General features: G+C 44.6%; 1 protein-coding gene across 4 annotated transcripts in view; it reads left to right on the forward strand.

The window, feature by feature from the left end:
• arhb (low density lipoprotein receptor adapter protein 1-B) overlaps positions 1–22,879 on the forward strand; it is a 52,529-nt gene that overhangs the window by 21,473 nt on the left and 8,177 nt on the right. For all 4 annotated transcript variants that reach the window (XM_045723247.2, XM_014210437.3, NM_001139964.1 and 1 more), the window contains exons 2-6: positions 9,027–9,169; positions 10,478–10,590; positions 14,351–14,465; positions 14,859–14,931; positions 19,718–19,813. In XM_045723247.2, coding sequence (XP_045579203.1) covers positions 9,027–9,169; positions 10,478–10,590; positions 14,351–14,465; positions 14,859–14,931; positions 19,718–19,813 — 540 coding nt within the window. The remainder of the gene's footprint in view (positions 1–9,026; positions 9,170–10,477; positions 10,591–14,350; positions 14,466–14,858; positions 14,932–19,717; positions 19,814–22,879) is intronic.

The following is a 22,879-nucleotide window of genomic DNA, read 5'->3' on the forward strand; positions in this document are numbered from 1 at the left end:
GTGAGCGCATCTATCCGAATTTCTGCGTTTTAAAAGGATCTCATCCGTGTGAAGTTCTACCTGCTACACAGCACGCATTGTTTTGAGAGCTGAGAAGAGCGTCTATCTTTTCCCCTACTGTACCATATTCATCGATTTTGTTTTTATATATTTTTTACTTTTATATATATATATATATTAGTACAATAGCTTTGGTCCAGTTTTTCACAACTACTCATTAAATTGTTGCTAGTGGTACTAAATGATCCTCTAATTACACAACTTGCTTTTGTTAGTTTCTTAACTTCATAAATCTTAGTACAATAACCAGTGGTGTATAGTTGAGGCCATATGCAACCAAAATCAACTTTATTTCTCATTATTTAAATTCACAAGAAAGAATGAACGTGCGCATCACCCATCGAGATGTGATCGTTGGCGATTTCTTGAGCTTGGACACTGCCATTGGATGGGATGCAACGTTGTGAGCGCAACATGGGCAGTATAGCAGCTTTCATTGATTTCAAAGGAAGCATTTCCTTAATGGCTGATGGCAATAGTATTTGTCTGTAAGTCTTTCTTTCTTTCCCTCTCTCACCCTCCTCTCTAGTTCCAGGGCAGAGTGTAGCCTATGCTGAGACTAGAGGGATGGATTCCTTTCCTCCTTATCTGCTGTAACTTCAGGTTGTTGACGGAGGAGACGGCCGTGATCTGACGTGACCCTTTGTCTCCCATCTCTAAATCTCCAGCCTTATTTCCTCTGTTGGCACAGCACCCTGCGGTGTCTGCTTAACTACTGCCACCGTCTGTCCTTTCAATGGAGTCAAGCCTACAGTGCTTTGGATTCCAATCCCACTGTAAAAAAAGTGTGGCATCGCTTTGCGTCAGGAGAGGTTGATGGTCTCTGTGCCATACTGAATTTGGTATTCTTCAAATTTCTCTTCAGAAAATGTATCATCAATTATATTAAATGAACTGTAAGGCAGGCTAATGGATTTCCTCTGTATGAGTACGGCAGTGATCCTCTGAACTCCTAACGCCCATTGGTCAATGCTACAAGGGAGGGAACGGCCGCTGTGTGTTTGGATGAACCCAGGGTCATGCTGTTATTGATGTTCAGAAGCAGTGCATTTGGAGTCTCTGTGGCAGCTGAGGTCAGGAGCGATGTGAGGACAAATGACCTGACTGAACTGGGAGGAGGATTGGCAGATGCAGTCAGTGTTGCTGCAGATGAATCTGAGCTCCTCTTCTAAACACTCGATCTATGCCCTGTTGTACGGTCCCACGTCAAAGGTGTGTTACAGCTACAGAAGCTCTAAGGGCACTTATCACTGATGCTTCCCACTAGTACTGCGAGACCTCCGATGGGTGGAATTTCCACACAGTCAATCAACCACTGACTGACACACAGGCCTACTGTTTGCAGCTGCTGTCACATCTGTTTTGATATTCAGAGCCATTCACTGGTTTTCTCTAACTGCTGCCAAAACGCCAGCATCTTCCACACGATCCAGGTACCAGACAAGCTCTATTTCTGCTGTGACTGGAGACACTCTGGAATTGGTTCAGACTTCTAACAGCTATGATATGCGCTTAGTGTACAAAACGTTAACTTTCCATGACGTAGACTGACCAGGTGAATCCAGGTGAAAGCTATGATCCCTTACTGATGTTACTTGTTAAATCCACTTCAATCAGTGTAGTTGAAGGGGAGGAGACTGGTTAAGTATTTTTAAGCGATGATACAATTGAGACATGGATTGTGTATGTGTGCCATTCAGAGGGAGACAAAAGATTTAAGTGCCTTTTAACGGGGTATGGTAGTAGGTGCCAGGCGCACCGGTTTGAGTGTCAAGAACTGCAGTAGTGCTTTTCACGTTCAACAGTTTCCCGTGTGTATGAAGAATGGTCTACCACCCAAAGGACATCCAGCCAACTTGACACAACTGTGGGAAGCTTTTGAGTCAACATGGGCCAGCATCACTGTGGAACCCTTTTGACACCTTGTAAAAGTCCATGCCCAGACGAATTGAGGCTGTTCTGAGGGCAAAGGGGGGGAGGTGCAATTCAATATTAGGAAGGTGTTCTTAATGTTTTGTACACGCAGTGTAGACTTGAGTATTTGGGAAGGGAAAGGGGGATACCTAGTCAGTTGCACAACTGAATGCATTCAACTGAAATGTGTCTTCAGCATTTAACCAAACTCAGAGAATCACAGCGGTGGACTGCCTTAATCGGCGCCTGGGGAGCAGTTGTTGTTTGGGGTTAACTGCCTTGCAGATTTTACCACCTTGCTGGCTTGGAGAACCTTTCAGTTACTGGGCCAACGCGCTTAACCTCTAGGCTACCTGCCACCCTACTGTTTGGAGAATGTCTGTACATTCAGTAGGGTTCTATATTTTGTATTCCTGCAACTGTTTCATTGTTAATTCATGATGGTGGTGCCTGGTAATGCTAATTCAAGTAGGGCCTAGTTTTTATTGAATTTTTTCAGAGGAGCATCTGGTGTATCGCCTCAGATTTGCACACAGGAATGTATCTGGGTTTCTTTAGGGGAATTTCTTCTCTTTCTGTTTTGCCTGGTCAATGGGGAGTCAACATGCCTCGGTCAAGTCCCCCATCACCTCTGTCTCTTGTCTGTGTAGACTAAGGTTTGATGTGGCCTGTTCTTAATGTCGTCCCATGGGAGCAGAAGTAGACACCTACCCCACCAGTGCCTGAGAGCAGCCTCCATACATATACACACCGACATCTATTGTTTCATTATCTAGGCTTGGCTTTGAAGATCACGGACCGAGTCGACTGTTCTTATGGCCCCTGCTCTGGGAGCAGCTGTGGTCGTCTGTGTTGCTGCCAAACGGCATGGACCTCCCAGCATGCAGCAGTGTTCGAGCGCTCTGCTCATTTACTGCTGCTGACCAGACAGCGTAGACTGCCTTTAGAAGAGAGCACTAATCACCACGAGGAGAATGTGGAGCTCTGGTACAATATGGAAAGGGATAATTATCCATACGAAGCAGCTCTCTGAGTATAGGCTAGTGTATAAAAATAGCACCGGCTCACTCACTACCCCGCTCTCATGAACATTAAGTTTGGCTTCAAAGGGTAGATGTACTTTAATGTAGCTATTTCAGGAGTAATTGGCACACGTGGAAAATTGCCCCTCCATTACGCCATTGCTTTTAGGCATGAACATTTATTTTAATTTTTGTGATACGTCATTTTGATGATTTCTCTTGCCGTTTTCTATAAGAAGTACGGAGAGTGGGGGGGGATGGAGGAAGAGAGCCATGTAAATGTATGGTTCTGGGGGGAGGGGACCATGAGAAAAGGATTCCACTGAGGTTCTGTATGGAGAGTGAACTGTTGGTCAACCCCATGGCCTCTACTAGGAAATGGTCTTAGTGATCCACACAGCGCACGTGTGGAGATGATAATAAAAAAAGAAGTCTTAACTGAACCTCAACTGGTTGAGTCTTCATTGCATGTTTTTTTTTGTTTTTTTTTTGACCTGACAGCTGCCTGAGTAGGAAGAAACAGCTGGTGGAAAATGTCTTCTTTAGGAGGATGTTTAATTTCAGACGGCTTGATGCCCTTTCAGGGACTAGCTTTTAGGACCCTTGTGGTCAGATCAATGCGTAATTGTAATGTAGCTTTACCCATCTTGAAAACCATAGCCATTGCCTTGCCCAATGAGCAGCGGTGCAGTGAATTCAGCCTACTGTATAAAATAACATTTACATTTTAATCAGATCTACTTACTGTAGCAATTAGTGTTAAGTGCTTCGAAGTTCACTGGCTCGGTGATTCGAACCAGTGACCTTCCAGTTACTGGCACAACGCTCTTAACTGCTAGTATACCTGCCACCATTAAAGTTCACATATCAGCTGTCAAATTCCTATCAGAATATGAGACTCGACTGGCATTTCACCTATAAAACACTAATAAGCCTAAGTGACTATACCTCTGCTTGTAAAACTGAAAGCATCACTCCCACAATAGCCATATCCGTCTGCTTAGCAACCTAATAAGGGAGCATAATTTGCTTTTAGTGGTTTCATGCTGTAAAGTCTAGGAACATAGTCTCTTTATGTTCCTAGTGTAAAGTGCATTGTCGGATCAGTGGAGGACCCACGGTCAGATTTGTGTGGTTGTGGGCTCTTGACTTCAATCATGGGCGTTTACCAGACTCTCCTATAAGGTAAGTGTAGGTTCACATTAAGACCATTAAACTCCCTTAGTCACTTAGAAGCCCTGGTTACGGTTAGCTGGACTGCAAAGGCTGGGTTTATGATGAGGTTAGGTTAGCATAAAATGGAGATATGGATGGAGGAGGTTGAAAAGGACAAAGCCTGTGTTTACTGAGGGCTGGTCGCCAAGGGTGGGGACTAAAGAGATGGGTATTATAGATTGCCTTTTTGAAATGTTAGTTTCTAGTTTCCTCCCCCACATTCAGAACAGGGTGTACTAGAAATTTGAAGATTTATGCTCACACATTTTGTTCAGTTAAGGAAAGTCACGTTGTTGCACTTTTCAAATCAGTGACCTTGAGTGAGTGTGGTCTCAGTGGGGAAGCTATTGGTGATGAAAAAAGTTAAATTGGCATTACCTTGACAGTGTTCTGTTCTGAGTAGCAAGCTAGACCTTTAGGCATTTTACATAGCTAGAATATAGGGCTGACCCCATTTTAGTCGACTGGTCGATAGGCTGTTTCTTTGTCGAGCAGTAGAACAAATCTAACATTTTTCCATGGTTAACAAGACACCTGTATGATTTGCACCTGTGGACTAATCCATTGTGGATGCCGTGGCGATGGCAGTCCATCACTGACGTGCTACTGAAATTGTATATGGTTAAAGACAATGGCGCAACACTAATACAAGTATTATTTAATAACAAATGTTGACCTCCACAAGTCTAGTTCATTCTTGGGAGCAATTTCCAAACGCCTGAAGGTACCGTGTACATCTGCACAAACAATAGTACGCAAGTATAAACACCATGGGACCATGCAGCCGTCATACCGCTCAGGAAGGAGACGTTCTGTCTCCTAGAGATGAACGTACTTTGGTGCAAAAAGTGCAAATCAATCCCAGAACAGCAGCAAAGGACATTGTGAAGATGTTGGAGGAAACTGGTACAAAAGTATCTATATCCACAGTAAAACGAGTCCTGTATCGACATAACCTGAAAGGCCGCTCAGCAAGGAAGAAGCCACTGCTCCAAAACCGAGGGCTTTCGTAAATTCGCTCTGGCTAGCTATAGGCTGGACAATAGAACGAGTCAAAATTCACCCAATGCTGAAAAACAGCTAAAGAACGTTGGCTAAACTGGAACACTAGCTCGAGCCCATAGCAAATGAATGGAATCGAACGTTTGCAGAGCCTGTTTTGACTGGAGTGATGCTTAGAACTCCATTAAATATATCCCTTTTTATTTTACTACTACGATCTGTTCGTTGGACGAAACTGGGAAATAAACATCCGCACCTCGATGGTGTCAACTGTGCTTATGTCTGCGTAATGAGAAAGTAGGGAAAAAATAAACGTATATTTCTGGTCTAGAGATCAATGACAAACGAGCTCGCTGCCCAGACTTCTATAATTACGAAGATTATAATCTCCTGATTTTTTTAAATGGTGCCCGTTTAACACTTTTTTTTTACTTCCGTCCCTCTCATCGCCCCTACCTGGGCTCGAACCAGGGACTCTCTGTACACATCAACAGCCACCCTCGAATCGTTACCCATCGCTCCACCAAAGCCGCGGCCCTTTTAGAGCAAGGGGAACAACTACTTTATAGGTCTCAGCGCGAGTGACGTCACCGATTGAACCGCTATTAGCGCCACCTCGCTAACTAGCTAGCCATTTCACACCGGTTACACCCGACTTGAAAATAACTAAATATACACAGTGAGATATTTGGCGAAATAGACAACACTATTTCATGCGTTAAATAAGCTTTTAATTTGTCACTTCAAATAACAGTTCTAATTTAGAATGTTGTGTGTTCTGAATTTGCACGTGCAAGCCAAGCGCCACCACAACTACCAGTAGCACTGTCAAAGCTGTATAAAAAAACTCTGCAAAGGCCACGAACAATGTGTTTACAATGCCGCGTTGGTAAAAAAAAAGCATTATTTGTTCGACCGCAATTTCTGGGGTAGATAGCTAGCTTTAGTTTGGTACCTAGCTAGCACCAATACAACCAGCCTGAAAACAATGACCAGTAGACACTGCAGTCATTTTCATTATTCTTAGCAATGATTTAGGAATCCTTGTGAGTAAATATTGTTTGCCTATTGAAATTGAACTTCAGTTCATAAAAATAAATAGCTAGCCAGCTACTTAACCCTGTTGCCCAAAGCTAACGTTATAAGCAGCCAGCTAGCTTCACCTGGAAAGTGAGGCTCGACCGGACTGGGTTATGTTGTGAAGCTAGCCACGATTAGGATTAGGCACAATAGTGGAATTTGCGGTTTGCCTTCAAAATAAAAGTACCTATTTAAAAGGGATGCATCAAGTTACATTTGGTGGAATCATGCCATATTTAGATAATGTTAAACCAGGTTGGAATGTGAAGCAATGAAATGGGGTATGTCTACTCTGACACCCACAGAACTGTGAAGTGCTTTCGCAAATATTAGCGTTGTCGCTCTTATCGCGGGACTGTGAAATCACCTCCCCAGTCAGCCTATTTGTTTGTATTGACATTCATATTGCACTGTACAGCTTTACCCCATTTAATTGATCCCCAAACCTTAGGTATCAGTCTACTCAATACCCAAGCAATTTTTTCCCCAATGCAATTCTAAAGTATAATACATCCAGTGTGATTTCAAAAGATTTGTCAAATTAACAAATAGTCTTTCCGACCTCATTCAGTAGTGTTGTAATTGTCATTATTAAAAATATAAAAATCGTCCGATTAATCGGCATCTGCTTTTTTTGGTCCTCCAATAATCGGTATCGGCGTTGAAAAACCATAATCGGTCGACCTCTAATTAAAACACCTAGGATTTTTCTTTATATGGAAAAATACACATTTCAAAATGTAGACCAATCTATTGGTCGAAAGAATAGACAACGATTTTTTTTTTTTTCCGGGGACAGCCCTAGTAAAAATGTGACTTTGGCTCAATAAGGGTGAAGAAAGCATAACAATCTGAACCTTTTGCAGTGAAGAATATAGCCTACATGGATTCCAATCCTTGGGTTTACCTTTGAAGATCTGACCATGATTTTAACCTAGTGACCTTTTCCAGTTGGCTGAATGGCTCTGTAAGAACATGGCAGCTGTAAAAGCAGGATTCTCTGGCCAGATGACCTCAAGATCAACAGGAAATATTGCTGACCGCCAGAGACCCACCGTGGCCATGTTTCATGGTTGTCTCTAACTGACAGAATGGAGCACCCCTGGTGCTTGTGAATTCTGCTCAGAGAACACTGTGTCACTATCAACTGTAATTTTCTTCCATTTCTTTTCTGATACATATCTTTTTCATGTTAACATGTTACTGATTTGAGGAAGGAAGTGCAGGATGATAACAAAGTCCTAATGAAAGCTGTGCAAAACAACCCCTGTCATTCCACTTTCGTCTCTGAAACATGAATTGGGCTAGTTTAGATCCAGCGTACCATCCAGCCTTGCAGAACTAGGCCTGTAAGACTGCATATTAAGTCAAAGTGTAGTTAAACGTGGTGCGCTTAGAAGCATTTAGTGAATACGAAGCCTGTTAAGTCCTGCACAGCTACTCTGTAGTGAAGCCAGAGGGGCCCTCTATTGCTGGGCTATTGCGGTGGTCCCTCATGGCCTTGGCTGAGACGGGTCTCATGGGAGAGGGGGAGTATGGGTACTAGTAGTCCTGTGTTCTGCTCTGCGCCATCTCTGCTGTAACTAACTGTTGTTCTGTGCTGTGACTAAATGCCTCTGGCTATCTGGCATTATACAGAGACCGAGAGAGAAATTGCTCTTTTACTGCTCACAGCGCATTCTGGAGATAAAAGATGAAAGAAATGAAATGGCAGGGCTATTCAACTCACTATGTTATATTTGATTTACTGAATGTCATTAATTATGCGGAGCGGGTCCTGTGCTCTTTGGAAAGAGCACACATTGAATTTCAAAAAACCGCTTTGAAGGGAACAGCTACAGTATACGCAGTGTGTACAAACATTAGGAGCACCTTCCTAATATTGAGTTGCACCCACTTTTTCCCCTCAACAGCCTCAGTTCACCAGAACATGGACTCTACAAGGTGTCGAAAGCATTCGACAGGGATGCTGGCCGATGTTGACTCCAATGCTTCCCACAGTTGTCAAGTTGGCTGGATGTCCTTTGGGTGGTAGACCGTTCTTGATACACACGAGAAACTGTTGAATAGTTTTTGGCACCTACTACCATACCCCGTTCAAAGGCACTTTTAAATCTTTTGTCTTGCCCATTCACCCTCTGAATGGCACACATACACACTCCATGTCTCAATTGTATTAAGGCTTAAAAATATATATTTTTCCTGTTTCCACCCCTTCATCTACACTGATTTGAAGTGGATTAAACAAGTGAAATCACTAAGGGATCATAGCTTTCACCTTCATTCACCTGGTCTGTCATGGAAAGAGCAACTGTTCCTAATGTTTTGTACACTCAGTGTATGTAGGGAGAGCAGCCTTTTGACAAATGACTGATTCTTACTGTTCAGACCAAGATTATCAAATGGAGAAGACAAGCTTGTCCTGTTGTATTTGCCCAATGCCTGGATACATGACTGGTTTGGCAGACACTTACATTTTAAGGTGACTTTACAAAGGCTGTATGATAGACCTTGGTCTGAGACAGTCTGCTTCTCTACTACTACCCCCCCCCCCCCCCCCCCCCCCAAAATCTAACAAAAAGGTCATACAAATTATAGTGCAGTTCAATGGCCTTTTGTTGTCACCTTTCAGCTATGGTGTAGATTGAAGAGTGTTGGGCCATCTGTTTGACCTGTCACCTGTACCGTCCCCTGTACCGGTCTCCTCTGACCTGTGCCCTCTCCTCTCTATAGAGCTGCCAGAGAACTGGACAGACACGCGAGAGACCCTGCTGGAGGGCATGCTGTTCCAGCTCAAGTACCTGGGCGTCACGCTGGTGGAGCAGCCCAAAGGAGAGGAGCTCTCCGCAGCCGCCGTCAAGAGGATCGTGTCCACGGTCAGCACCACACACACTTGACCTTCTACACACTTGACCTTCCCAGGCGTTCTACACCCTATCCCCCCCAAAACACAAACCTCCCCTTTTTAGATTCCCTGACCTTTTTTAAAGGGTCGTTTGACAACTTTCCCAAACAGTGGATTGTGACCTATTCCGATACCCGTACCACCACAGTATAAAACAGTCCCATTTACTTCCCCATTAAGTTGTCGCCTTCATGAAAGCCAACCTTCTGCAACAGCCATTTAACCCAGATGCAATTAGTCGTGATGCATCCGAGTGTTGCTCTGGCCAGGTGTATTGTACAGTAACAGGAAGGTGTATTATTAAATCTGGCAGCCCCACAGACATTAAGTTGGGGGGAGTATATAGGACCCAGGGCACACGGGACAGTTTCAGAGGTGATTGACACTTATTTCTTTCCAATTTTGTGCATGCATTTGTTTACATCCCTGTTGGTAATGATTTCTCCTTTGCCAAGATAATCCATCCACCTGTCAGGTGGGGAATATCAAGAAGCTGATTTAACATCATGCACCTTGTGCTGGGGACAATAAAAGGCCACCCTAAAATGTGCAGTTGTGTCACTCAGCACAACGCCACAGATGTCAAGTTTTGAGGGAGTGGCAATTGGCATGCTGACTGCAGTAATGTCCACCAGAGCTGTTGCCAGTATTTAATGTTTATTTCTCTACCATAAGCCAAACTCCAATGTCATTTTTGAGAATTTTGCCATATGTGCAACTGGCCTCAACTGTAGACCACGTGTATGGCGTTGTGTGGCCAAGGGGTTTGCTGACATCAACGTTGTGAACAGAGTGCCCCATGGTGGCGGTGGGGTTAAGGTATGGACAACGAACACGCATGCATTTTATTTTTGGCAATTTTAATGCACCGTGATGAGTTCCTGAGGGCCATTGTCGTGCCATTCATCCGCCGCCATCCCCTCATGTTTCAGCATGATAACGCACGGCCCCATGTCGCAAGGATCTGTACACAATTCCTGGAAGCTGAAAATGTCCCAATTCTTCCATGGCCTGCATACTCACCAGACATGTGACCCATTGAGCATATTTGGAATGCTCTGAATCGACGTGTACGACAGTGTGTTCCAGTTTCCGCCAATATCCAGCCATTGAAGAGGAGTGGGACAACGTTCCACAGGCCACAATCAATATATTTGTTGTTCACTAGAGATGTACTTTTAGCACATACTTGCACACTGGCAAAAGTCACACAGGTTTGAGATTGCATAAGTATCATTAACCTATTCGGCCTCTCACGCTCTCACCCTCTTTCTTCTAGGCCAAAGCCAGCGGCAAGAAACTCCAGAAAGTGACATTAAAAGTGTCCCCCCGAGGAATCATCCTCTATGACTATGCCTCTAACCAGCTGATCGAGAACATATCCATTTACAGGTTAGTCTCACTCACTCACTCACTCACTCACTCACTCACTCACTCACTCACTCACTCACTCACTCACTCACTCACTCACTGACAGAGAAGGGGTGCCCAAATTTGAAATTCTATCAGGCCAAGTTCTTCATTTTCAACTTGCAATAAAACAAAAGTTGTTTTCCCCCAGAATCCCCCTTCCAAACCCTCTCATCCATCACTTTGAGACTGAGAGTGTTGGGATTTGCGGTGATGAAGAAGGGTGGAGGGGTGGATAGAGTTTTCCATCAATGTCCTCTCCCTCAGGAGGCCTCTACAACAACAGCTGTGTGTCTGAGCTTTAACCTGGGGTGTGAGCGCTCAGAAACAGGCATGCGAGATAGCACACACACCCTCAATTTCACCTTTCAAAAACAGTGTGACTTGCTTAGGCCAAACTTGAATCGCTTGTTTAATATTCCACATTTATGAGAAGTGGAGGCTTCCCAGCACTCCATCTCGAAATGAAACGAATGGGGTGGCAGGTAGCCTAGTGGTTAGTGTTGGACTACTAACCGAAAGGTTGCAAGATCGAATCCCTGAGCTGACAAGGTACAAATCTGTTGTTCTGCCCCTGAACAAGGTAGTTGACCCACTGTTCGCTTGCGTCCCACCTACTCAACAGCCAGTGTAATCCCGTGGCGTGTTATTCAAATACCTCAAAAATGCAAAAACTTCAATTTTTCAAACATATGACTATTTTACACCATTTTAAAGACAAGACTCTCGTTAATCTAACCACACTGTCCGATTTCAAAAAGGCTTTACAACGAAAGCAAAACATTAGATTATGTCAGCAGAGTACCCAGCCAGAAATAATCAGACACCCATTTTTCAAGCTAGCATATAATGTCACATAAACCCAAACCACAGCTAAATGCAGCACTAACCTTTGATCTTCATCAGATGACAATCTTAGGACATTATGTTATACAATACATGTATGTTTTGTTCAATCAAGTTCATATTTATATCAAAAACCAGCTTTTTACATTAGCATGTGACTAGCATTCCCACCGAACACTGCCGGTGAATTTACTAAATTACTCACGATAAACGTTCACAAAAAACATAACAATTATTTTAAGAATTATAGATACAGAACTCCTCTATGTTCTCGATATGTCCGATTTTAAAATAGCTTTTCGGTGAAAGCACATTTTGCAATATTCTCAGTAGATAGCCCGGCATCACAGGGCTAGCTATTTAGACACCCGGCAAGTTTAGCCTTCACCAAACTCCGATTTACTATTAGAAAAGTTTGATTACCTTTGGTGTTCTTCGTCAGAATGCACTCCCAGGACTGCTACTTCAATAACAAATGTTGGTTTGGTCCCAAATAATCCATTGTTATATCCAAACAGCGGCGTTTTGTTCGTGCGTTCAAGACACTATCCGAAAGGGTAAATAAGGGTGGCGAGCATGGCGCATTTCGTGACAAAAAATTACTAAATATTCCATTACCGTACTTCGAAGCATGTCAACCGCTGTTTAAAATCAATTTTTATGCCATTTTTCTCGTAAAAAAGCGATACTATTCCGACCGGGAAAGCCTGTATATGTACAAAGAGAGAAAATAAATACATCTCGTGCCCTCGTGCACGAGCGTGAGTCTCAGTACTCTGATCGGCCACTATCCAAACGCGATAATGTGTTTCAGCCAGAGGCTGCCTCGATATCATTCAGCTTTTTCCTGTGTTCTGAGAGCCTATGGGAGCCGTAGGAAATGTCACGTTACGGCAAAGATCCTCAGTCTTCAATAAAAAGAGCCAAGATGAACAACAACTTGTCAGAGAGGGCGCTTCCTGTTTGGAATCTTCTCAGGTTTTTGCCTGCCATATGAGTTCTGTTATACTCACAGACACCATTCAAACAGTTTTAGAAACTTCAGGGTGTTTTCTATCCAAAGCCAATAATTATATGCATATTCTAGTTACTGGGCAGGAGTAGTAACCAGATTAAATCAGGTAAGTTTTTTATCCGGCCGTGTCAATACTGCCCCCTAGCCCTAACAGGTTAACCCACTGTTCCTAGGCCGTCATTGAAAATAAGAATTTGTTCTTAACTGACTTGCCAATTATATAACGCTAAAATAAAAAGACCAGAACTTGGATCACAGTAACAGAGGAGGGGGTTGGATCACTCTCACAGTAACAGAGGAGGGGGTTGGATCACTCTCACAGCAACAGAGGAGGGGGGTTGGATCACTCTCACAGCAACAGAGGAGGGGGGTTGGATCACTCTCACAGCAACAGAGGAGGGGGGTTGGATCACTCTCACAGCAACAGAGGAGGGGGGTTGGATCACTCTCACAGCAACAGAGGAGGGGGGTTGGATCACTCTCACAGTAACAGAGGAGGGGGGTTGGATCACTCTCACAGCAACAGAGGAGGGGGGTTGGATCACTCTCACAGTAACAGAGGAGGGGGGTTGGATCACTCTCACAGTAACAGAGGAGGGGGGTTGGATCACTCTCACAGTAACAGAGGAGGGGGTTGGATCACTCTCACAGTAACAGAGGAGGGGGGTTGGATCACTCTCACAGTAACAGAGGAGGGGGGTTGGATCACTCTCACAGTAACAGAGGAGGGGGGTTGGATCACTCTCACAGCAACAGAGGAGGGGGGTTGGATCACTCTCACAGCAACAGAGGAGGGGGGTTGGATCACTCTCACAGTAACAGAGGAGGGGGGTTGGATCACTCTCACAGTAACAGAGGAGGGGGGTTGGATCACTCTCACAGCAACAGAGGAGGGGGGTTGGATCACTCTCACAGTAACAGAGGAGGGGTTGGATCACTCACAGTAACAGAGGAGGGGTTGGAACATTGAGGACAAAATCACAATCATGTCGCTTAATTCTCCATCACACTGGAGCACAACCGTTTTCTCTGAGTCTGAAGAGGCTGTGTGATCTTCAACACTATTTAGCTGTGACTCAATGTAATGATGTTGGTTAAATTTAAAGCAAACATTGTCATTCACTGAGGTCCTCCTCTCCAGGCAGCTGCTAGAGAAGATGGATGAGCAGTAAATTAAATGTATTTACCTAGACGCCCAATTTCACAATGCTCTCACTCTTAACATCTGTCGTAAATCACAATGTCGCGCCGTGCAGCTGTTGGCTTTTATAGCAGAGAAATGTTTTTTTTACACGTTGCATTTTTATATCACTGAGTCATTAGTTAACTAGACATTTGATCTCTGCAGAGTGATGTTCAGAGTTTGAGCAGCAGGGTGCTGGTGTAGAGGAACAGGGAGGGCAGATTGCGGTCATTCATTACCCAACCCACCTGTCAATCAGGTCTCAGGGTGATATGATGTCATGCCTCAGAACATTTGCAGAACAGAGCATGTTCCAACGTTAGAGTAGACCTGCAGTTGAGGCAAGATCCAATAATACTAAAACGCCACAGGGCTGGGCGGACAGACACGGTAGGGATCACACAGTCGTCTTGGCTACAACTAATGGAGCCGAGGTACACTGGGGACAAACCACAGACCAATGTCCTTAACTTAAAATTCAAAGCCTGGATCTTTTGATTGGGTCTCCGCCTGCACGCTAGTGTGTGTGTGAAATGTGATGGGTTTATTTAATGTGGAAATGAAAGATTTAAGTGTCTAAATCTGATTGTAGTGGGCTTAAAGGCTTAGTGAAGATGAAGTTGCGTGATAGCCCTGCCCAATCCGCAGGGACACTTTTTTTTAATTAAAACTAGTTTGTCTCTGTGACTCCCTCTCAGGATATCCTACTGCACAGCAGACAAGATGCACGACAAAGTGTTTGCCTACATCGCCCAGAGCCAACAGAATGAAACCCTGGAGTGTCACGCCTACCTCTGCACCAAGAGGAAAGTGGTGAGTGTGTCTGTGGCCCCTCTTCCAAATAGTATCTCTCCCAGGGGGTGGCTTTGTGAATGAGTGTGCCACTCCCTCTCTTTCCTTCCCCTTGCTAATTTAGCTCTGGGCCAACGGCCACACTTCCTCCCAGCTACATAAACAACTAGTAAGGAGAAGTTGAACTGAGTAGTAGGGACCAACACGGTCACATGGGTTAATGTTCCCTTATTAAGTGTTGAGGAGTTTCCTCTGGAGGCCGGCGACCCCTCCCTCTGTTAGTCTCTAGTTCTGCTCTTATCCGTCTTCAATGGCTTTTCCTCTCCCCTCTTAAAACACTTAGCCAACATCTTGTATGTCATACTTACTGTGCTTATTTTCCTCTACCTCTCGCTCTCTCTCTCTCCCCCTCAGGCCCAGGCAGTGACGTTAACAGTGGCCCAAGCCTTCAGAGTGGCGTTTGAGTTCTGGCAGGCCGCCAAAGAAGGTACGCGTGGTCACCCCGGATGACTGGAGAAGTGTGACGAATGTCTCATTCTTTGAGTGTAACCGTTCTTATCCTACTTCGCTCTCTCACCTCCCCCTTACTCTTTCATTATTCCCCTCGGTTGCCTCTCGGCCTCTGTTCTCTCTCAGTACACACTTAAAGGGAAACTTAGAGATTTAGGTCGGTTTTCCACTGACCCAGAGTCAAACCAACCCATGGATACCATTTGTATGTCTCTGTGAGCAGTTTGGAGATTATTGAAGTTAGCATATTGTTAGCTCAGTGCAATTGCTGGAAGTCTCTCGGTACAATGGCCATCTCCTCTCAAAATCAGGGAAATAGACACAACTACCCCAAAGCTGGGTGGTTGGTCATTTCAACATTGTATCGGTCTCAATGGCGCTGCCCGTGTGCTCAGATGCCATAATGGCCAAATGACCATCCACCCAGCTTCGAAGTAGTTAGGTCTATTTCCCTGATTTTGAGAGGAGCTGGCTAATGTACCTGGAGACTTCAAGCAATTACGCTAGGCTAACGATACGCTAACTTCAATAATCTCCAAACTGCATGCAGAGACAAATTCATGGATACCATTTGTATGTCTGACTCTGGGTAAGTAGAAAAACGACCTAAATCTCAATCTCGCAGTATCCCTTTAAGTCCCTCCTGTTCCCATGCACTGCATGTATATGTTCTGTACAGCAGCTGAATGAGGGAGGATGGAGTGCGTTTGCTCAATCCCACCATAGTCGTCTACAATGTAGCAACATAAATTCCCCTGTCCTCCCCGGCCTTGGCCCTGGCCCCTCAGAGGCATGTGAAATGGTGGATCTCTGCTAGGCCGCTCCCACCTTTCAGTTAGCTCCTCAACAGGAATGTCCACATTAATTAAAACAGTCCCTCTGTGGGAACAACCAGGCCAGAAAGGGAAACTTTGATTTGTTCAGTAAACCCACTTAATTTAGGGCAGATTACTCTGATTAAAGGCTGAGATAGATATTGACAGGAGCTCAGTGAGTTGTAGCCTGAGGCCTAGGTGAGAAGGCTTGTCAATCTGCTGTGTTTCCGGTGTTTTTACTGTGAAAACATGAGGGCAGAAAAGGGGGAGATGGAAGTCACCAAATAGATGAAGTCTACTCCTTAAAACTGACTGGAAATATTTAGATTCAAGTACATTTTAATTATTTACTAAGTACACCGTTTTTTGTTGTTGTTGAACACACACACAGAGATTACTGTAAAGACAGACATCTGTAAAGACGGACAAAGTGCTGTGTAAGGAAGGTTGTCACACACCCATGTATGGTTCTCACAGGTCAGCAGAACATATGTCATTTACTGCATGTATGACTTGTATGTAAATGAGAACTCCTGGGGGTATACTATACATGTGGGTGTCAGTATATGTCTCCCTCTTCAATCCTCCATATAACGCACCCTCTCTAACGGTTGTCTTCTGAACATAGCACCTTAGAATCAGTTCTCGTTTGATACAAAACAATGGCTCATTATCAGGATTGTTGCAACAAGCACAGTTCTTTTTTGTTGCTAGATGTTTTTTTGTGACTGTCTGGCACCTAGATCCTTGTAAAGTTTCTGCTTTCATTTTGTCAAAACCCTCCACCCATTCCCCTCTTTCTGTTTGTCACTGTCGGGGAGGAGGAGGGAGAGGGGAGGAAGGAGAGAGTCTGTGACAATGGTAGTTCAGTCCTGTCTGTGACAGCTGGGTCCCTGTTCAATTGATCCAGTCTCACTGAGAGTGAAGGAGAGGTTATCTATTCATTCCTTTACACCTCCCACCCTTTCATTTACTCCCCCGTTTTTGTGGTTTTGGACAGGTTGTTTACGGCAGAGCCTTTTGGTAGTGTTTTAATTCATATGCATTTCCATTTTATTGTATTATTTTCCAGAGATCAAGGCAGTGGAGTGTTTCCTCTTTTCTGTGTTCCGTTCAGCATTTCAGAAATGAATATTAAATCTGAAAATTAGGAGTGCAGGCTTTCCCTCTCTCTCGCTCGCTCGCTGCCCCGTCAGAGTTCACAGACTCAGAGCCATAAGGACTGCTAACCCCTCTGATTTCCTGGGCTGCCTTTTTGTCTTGTTCTATACAATGTGGCTAATGAGGGAGTGGAGTAGAAAGAAGTGACGCTTTGGGGAGCTATCAAAGTGAGTAGTCGTGTTTTTCTTGTGGCAGAAGGAGAGCGAACTAACAATCATAGTCTGCTCCGTGAGTTACATGTCCCCGGAGGATTGTGGGTAGGAACATCAGGGTGGTTGTCTCTTTGCTGTACATCACTGCATCCATCCCTCTGCCCCAACCGACCACACAACCCCACCATATTTCTCTAAACTGCATCTGTGACCCACATCCTTATAAGATCTCATCTCTATGCATGAGAAGTAATCATTTGAAGTGTATTTACAGTAGACACAACTAGCTAGTATAGCTTTGATTTTGACTGTGTGAACCCTCTCAATATTGTTGGGTGTTTCAATGCCTGATGGCATTCTCTCACACCCTGTCTGGGGGTTATCCCATGCAGTTTCCACCGGAGGGGAAAGGGGGCACAGCCACCCGGGAATAGTTTGGAACCCAACCACCACTCAGCCACCTTGGCTCTCACGGGGGGGGGGGGGGGGGGCTGCTGCAGCTGCATGTTTTGATGCTTCCGCTGGACAATGTCTAAGGAATCCTAAAAGGGACATAATGGAACCATTGTCCTTGAGGGACAGGCTGAGATGTGCTTTTAATCGCCACAGAAGTTAATGGAAGCATGAGTTACAGTAGGTCAGCAGCCAGGCCTTTTGACGAACGATCAGACCTGCAGACAGACTGTGTATGGTCAGTCCTGCAGACAGACTGTGTATGGTCAGTCCTGCAGACAGACTGTGTATGGTCAGTCCTGCAGACAGACTGTGTATGGTCAGTCCTGCAGACAGACTGTGTATGGTCAGTCCTGCAGACAGACTGTGTATGGTCAGTCCTGCAGACAGACTGTGTATGGTCAGTCCTGCAGACAGACTGTGTATGGTCAGTCCTGCAGACAGACTGTGTATGGTCAGTCCTGCAGACAGACTGTGTATGGTCAGTCCTGCAGACAGACTGTGTATGGTCAGTCCTGCAGACAGACTGTGTATGGTCAGTCCTGCAGACAGACTGTGTATGGTCAGTCCTGCAGACAGACTGTGTATGGTCAGTCCTGCAGACAGACTGTGTATGGTCAGTCCTGCAGACAGACTGTGTATGGTCAGTCCTGCAGACAGACTGTGTATGGTCAGTCCTGCAGACAGACTGTGTATGGTCAGTCCTGCAGACAGACTGTGTATGGTCAGTCCTGCAGACAGACTGTGTATGGTCAGTCCTGCAGACAGACTGTGTATGGTCAGTCCTGCAGACAGACTGTGTATGGTCAGTCCTGCAGACAGACTGTGTATGGTTTGCTTGAGAGCATCAGAAGTATGTGTGTATGCTTGAGCAAGAACCTTCCCTTTCACCATAGGGGCAAGAAAACATGCATGCAATGCATAAGCATAGTGGATACTGAGAGGTGTGTGTGTGTGTGTGTGTGTGTGCGTGCGTGCGTGTGTGTGTCGTGTGTGTGTGTGTGTGTGTGTGTGTGTGTGTGGAGACTCACCTAATGTAGACCAGTGTTTCCCAACTCCGGTCCTAGAGTACCCCCAACAGCAGCACACACTTTTGTTTGTAGCCCCAGACAAACTCACCCGATTCGACTCATTGAAGGCTTGATGATTAGTTGACAAGTTGAATAAGGTGTGTTTGTCCGGGGCTACAACACAAATGCGTGGTGTTGGGGGTACTGGAGGACTGGAGTTGGGAAACACTGCTGTAGACCAACTGAAATTCAGAGAAACAATTATTCTCCAGGAAAGCTCTGTCTCTTTGGGTCAGGTCCTCACGCTGCAACCTAAGCCTTGCTCCCGTTCAGGTAAGAATGTTAGGAGAGGAGACGGGCTTTATCCACGTGACCCAGATGCTCCTAATTAAAGCAGAGGAGGAACTGCCTGCCTGGTTCCTGAAGCTACAGACCTGACCACTGTTTGGTTCTACTCGATTTAAACTCCTGGCCCAAGGCCACTGACTGGCATGTTTAAGTGTAGCCGCTACAGAAGCTTTTGGTCCTTGTGGCGTCTTCAACACCTTATGTCTAAATATTTAGGTGCGTTCGTAAATTCAGTCTGGCTATTTTACTCCGATTTCAGCGCACTCTCGTCTGAGTGTGCCAGAGCGCAGAATAACCGCTGAATTTACGAACCGGTGTTAGTTGAATATTACTGGCGTTAGTGAACGTTGGCAAAAAAAACATAATTCAATTGTTTCCAGCAGCACAGTTAGCCACTAACGCTCTGGATAACATGAGAACAGCCTAACCTGCTCTGCTAGGGTGAGTAAAATGGTCAGAAAGGTTCTCTCATTTGTGTCTGGAAGTAGCTAGCAAATGTAGCCAGTTGGCTTGAGCGCTTGACTGCCGCTGTGAGGTCAGAACACTTGGATCAACACTACTCATCGGCCTGAGCGTACAGTGTGCGCTCTGAAGAATCTCAAATATTTGAGACGCTCTGAATTTATGAATGCCCTGAGCGCACTCTGGCACTCCAGAGTGAATTTACGAACACACCCATAGTGTTGTTTGGTCAAGTGTCCGATATCTGCTGAGAATGATGAACAATGGTTTACAGACATTACAAACATGATCAGCTAGACATGAATATTCTAGATGATTGTCCCTCTCTTTTCCCTCGGTCTTTCAATCTCTCTCCTCCACAGACAAGGAGAAGCGTGTGAAGTCTGGATCGGATGGGGAAGGAGCCAGTAGTAGCCAGTCGGAGAGCTCGGCCAGCCTGGGCAGTCTGAAGGGAGGAGGTGAGTCACCAACCATAACGTCTCTCTGCCTCAGGGATGGAAAGATGTATTCATATAGCCCAGGGGCAGGTGATGATGATGATGATGATGATAATCTGGTGCTTGTTGAGGCTCCTTTGTCTAGGAGTCCATTTTAGCCTAAATCCACCATCAAGCACTCATGCTGGTTACTGTCTTTTTTCTTCTGTAGATACCGGCTTGATCAATACTTCCTTGAGAACTAATGGTGATCTGTTTTTCTCAGAATCTTGTCTCTCTGATTATTTCTTTTTTGTTGTAAAGATATTTGGCACAGAGGAATGTTAAGGAGAAAGGTGACCTCTGGCATGTAAGCTTGAGTCCAACAACAGGAAACAGTTTGTTTGAAAAGCTTGAGGGATCTACATTCTTTGTGGCTGTTTGGTTCCTCGTCCATGGAATTCTGTAAGCCAAGAGATTCTAGTCCCTGTGACCGTTTCCTCAAATCCTGCTGGTGAGGCATATTTAGCTTTAGACCCTGAAGTGCTGTGTTGCCCTCTCTTCTGAGGGACCTGAGTTCATATCCGTTTGGACCTAGTATCTAGGTGTATGGCAATAATAAACTATGTAGTGTGTAAGCAGGCAGTATGTGAAAATGAGTGTGTGGACTGGGGGTGCCAACCATAAATAGTGCAGAGCCTCCACCTAGTGGGAATATACCCCTAAAGTGGTGTGTGTGTGTGTGTGTGTGTGTGTGTGTGTGTGTGTGTGTGTGTGTGTGTGTGTGTGTGTGTGTGTGTGTGTGTGTGTGTGTACAGTATCGGTCAAAAGTGTGGACACACCTACTCATTCAAGGGATGTTTTTTAATTTTTTTACAATTTTCTACATTGTAGAATAATAGTGAAGACATCAAAACTATAAAATAACACATATGGAATCATGTAGTAACCAAAAAAGTGTTAACCTCTTGACGGTCGCCTAGGATAGGGGGCGCTACAGCGATTTTTGAAAAAAATGTGTGCCCATTTTAAACGGCCTCCTACCCATTAAGCGCAAACCAGATGGGATGGCATATCGCTGCAGAATGCTGTGGTAGCCATGCTGGTTAATTGTGCCTTGAATTCGAAATAAATCACTGACAGTGTCACCAGCAAAGCACCATCACACCACCACTTCCATGCTTCACGGTGGAAACCACACATGAGGAGATCATCCGTTCACCTACTCTGCATCTTACAAAGACACATCGGTTGGTCTAATGTCCATTGCTCATGTTTCTTGGCCGAAGCAATGCTTCTTCTTATTGGTGTCCTTTAGTAGTGGTTTCTTTACAATTTGACCATGAAGGCCTGATTCATGCAGTGTTCTCTGAACAGTTGATGTTGAGATGTCTATTACTTGAACGCTTACGCATTTATTTTGGCTTCAATTTCTGAGGCTGGTAGCTCTAATGAACTTATCCTCTGCTGCAGAGGTAACTCTGTGTCATCCTTTCCTGTGGAGTTCCTCATGAGAGCCTGTTTCATCATAGCGCTTGATGGTTTTTGCGACTGCACTTGAAGAAACTTTCAAAGTTCTTGACATTTTCTGTATTGACTGACCTTCATGTCTTAGTAATGATGGACTGTTGTTTCTCTTTGCTTATTTGAGCTGTTCTTGCCACAATATGGACTTGGTCTTTTACCAAATAGAATGTATACCACTCCTACCTTGTCACAACACAAATGATTGGCTCAAACGCATTAAGAAGGAAAGAAATTCCTCAAATTCACTTTTAACAAGGCACACCTGTTAATTGAAATGCATTCCGGATGACTACCTCATGAACCTGGTTGAGAGAATGGCAAGAGTGTGCAAAGCTGTCATCAAGGCAAAGGGTGGCTACTTTGAAGAATCTAAAATATATTTTGATTTAACACTTTTTTTGTTAATACATGATTCCATATGTGTTATTTCATAGTGTTGATGTCTTCACTTTATTCTACAAAGTGTAAAATAGTAAAACTAAAGAAAAACCCTGGATTGAGTAGGTATGTCTAACCTTTTGACTGGTACTGTATATATTAGTTTACCCACTAGGAAATATAATATGCCCACACAGTATTGAAATACACACCAATTAGATATCCCTTGAGTTATGCTAAAGAATAATCAAACAACCAATGTACCGTTATGAATTATTATTAAAAGGAAAACATGTTATACACCAACAATTATCAGCCCCTTTGAATCGCTAGATCAATCAAAGATAGATATCTATCTATCTATCCTGCTCAAAAAATAAAGGGAACACTAAAATAACACATCCTAGATCTGAATGAATGAAATAATCTTATTAAATACTTTTATCTTTACATAGTTGAATGTGCTGACAACAAAATCACACAAAAATAATCAATGGAAATCCAATTTATCAACCCATGGAGGTCTGGATTTGGAGTCACACTCAAAATTAAAGTGGAAAACCACACTACAGGCTAATCCAACTTTGATGTAATGTCCTTAAAACAAGTCAAAATGAGGCTCAGTAGTGTGTGTGTGGCCTCCACGTGCTTGTATGACCTCCCTACAACGCCTGGGCATGCTCCTGATGAGGTGGCGGATGGTCTCCTGAGGGATCTCCTCCCAGACCTGGACTAAAGCATCCGCCAACTCCTGGACAGTCTGTGGTGCAACGTGGCGTTGGTGGATGGAGCGAGACATGATGTCCCAGATGTGCTCAATTGGATTCAGGTCTGGGGAACGGGCGGGCCAGTCCATAGCATCAATGCCTTCTTCTTGCAGGAACTGCTGACACACTCTAGCCACATGAGGTCTAGTATTGTCTTGCATTAGGAGGAACCCAGGGCCAACCGCACCAGCATATGGTCTCACAAGGGGTCTGAGGATCTCATCTCGGTACCTAATGGCAGTCAGGCTACCTCTGGCGAGCACATGGAGGGCTGTGCGGCCCCCCAAAGAAATGCCACCCCACACCATGACTGACCCACCTCCAAACCGGTCATGCTGGAGGATGTTGCAGGCAGCAGAACGTTCTCCACGGAGTCTCCAGACTGTCACGTGCTCAGTGTGAACCTGCTTTCATCTGTGAAGAGCACAGGGCGCCA

The sequence above is a fragment of the Salmo salar genome, chromosome 09 (genome assembly GCF_965601325.2).
Source record: "Salmo salar chromosome 09, fSalSal1, whole genome shotgun sequence".
NCBI classification, from domain to species: Eukaryota; Metazoa; Chordata; class Actinopteri; order Salmoniformes; family Salmonidae; genus Salmo; species Salmo salar.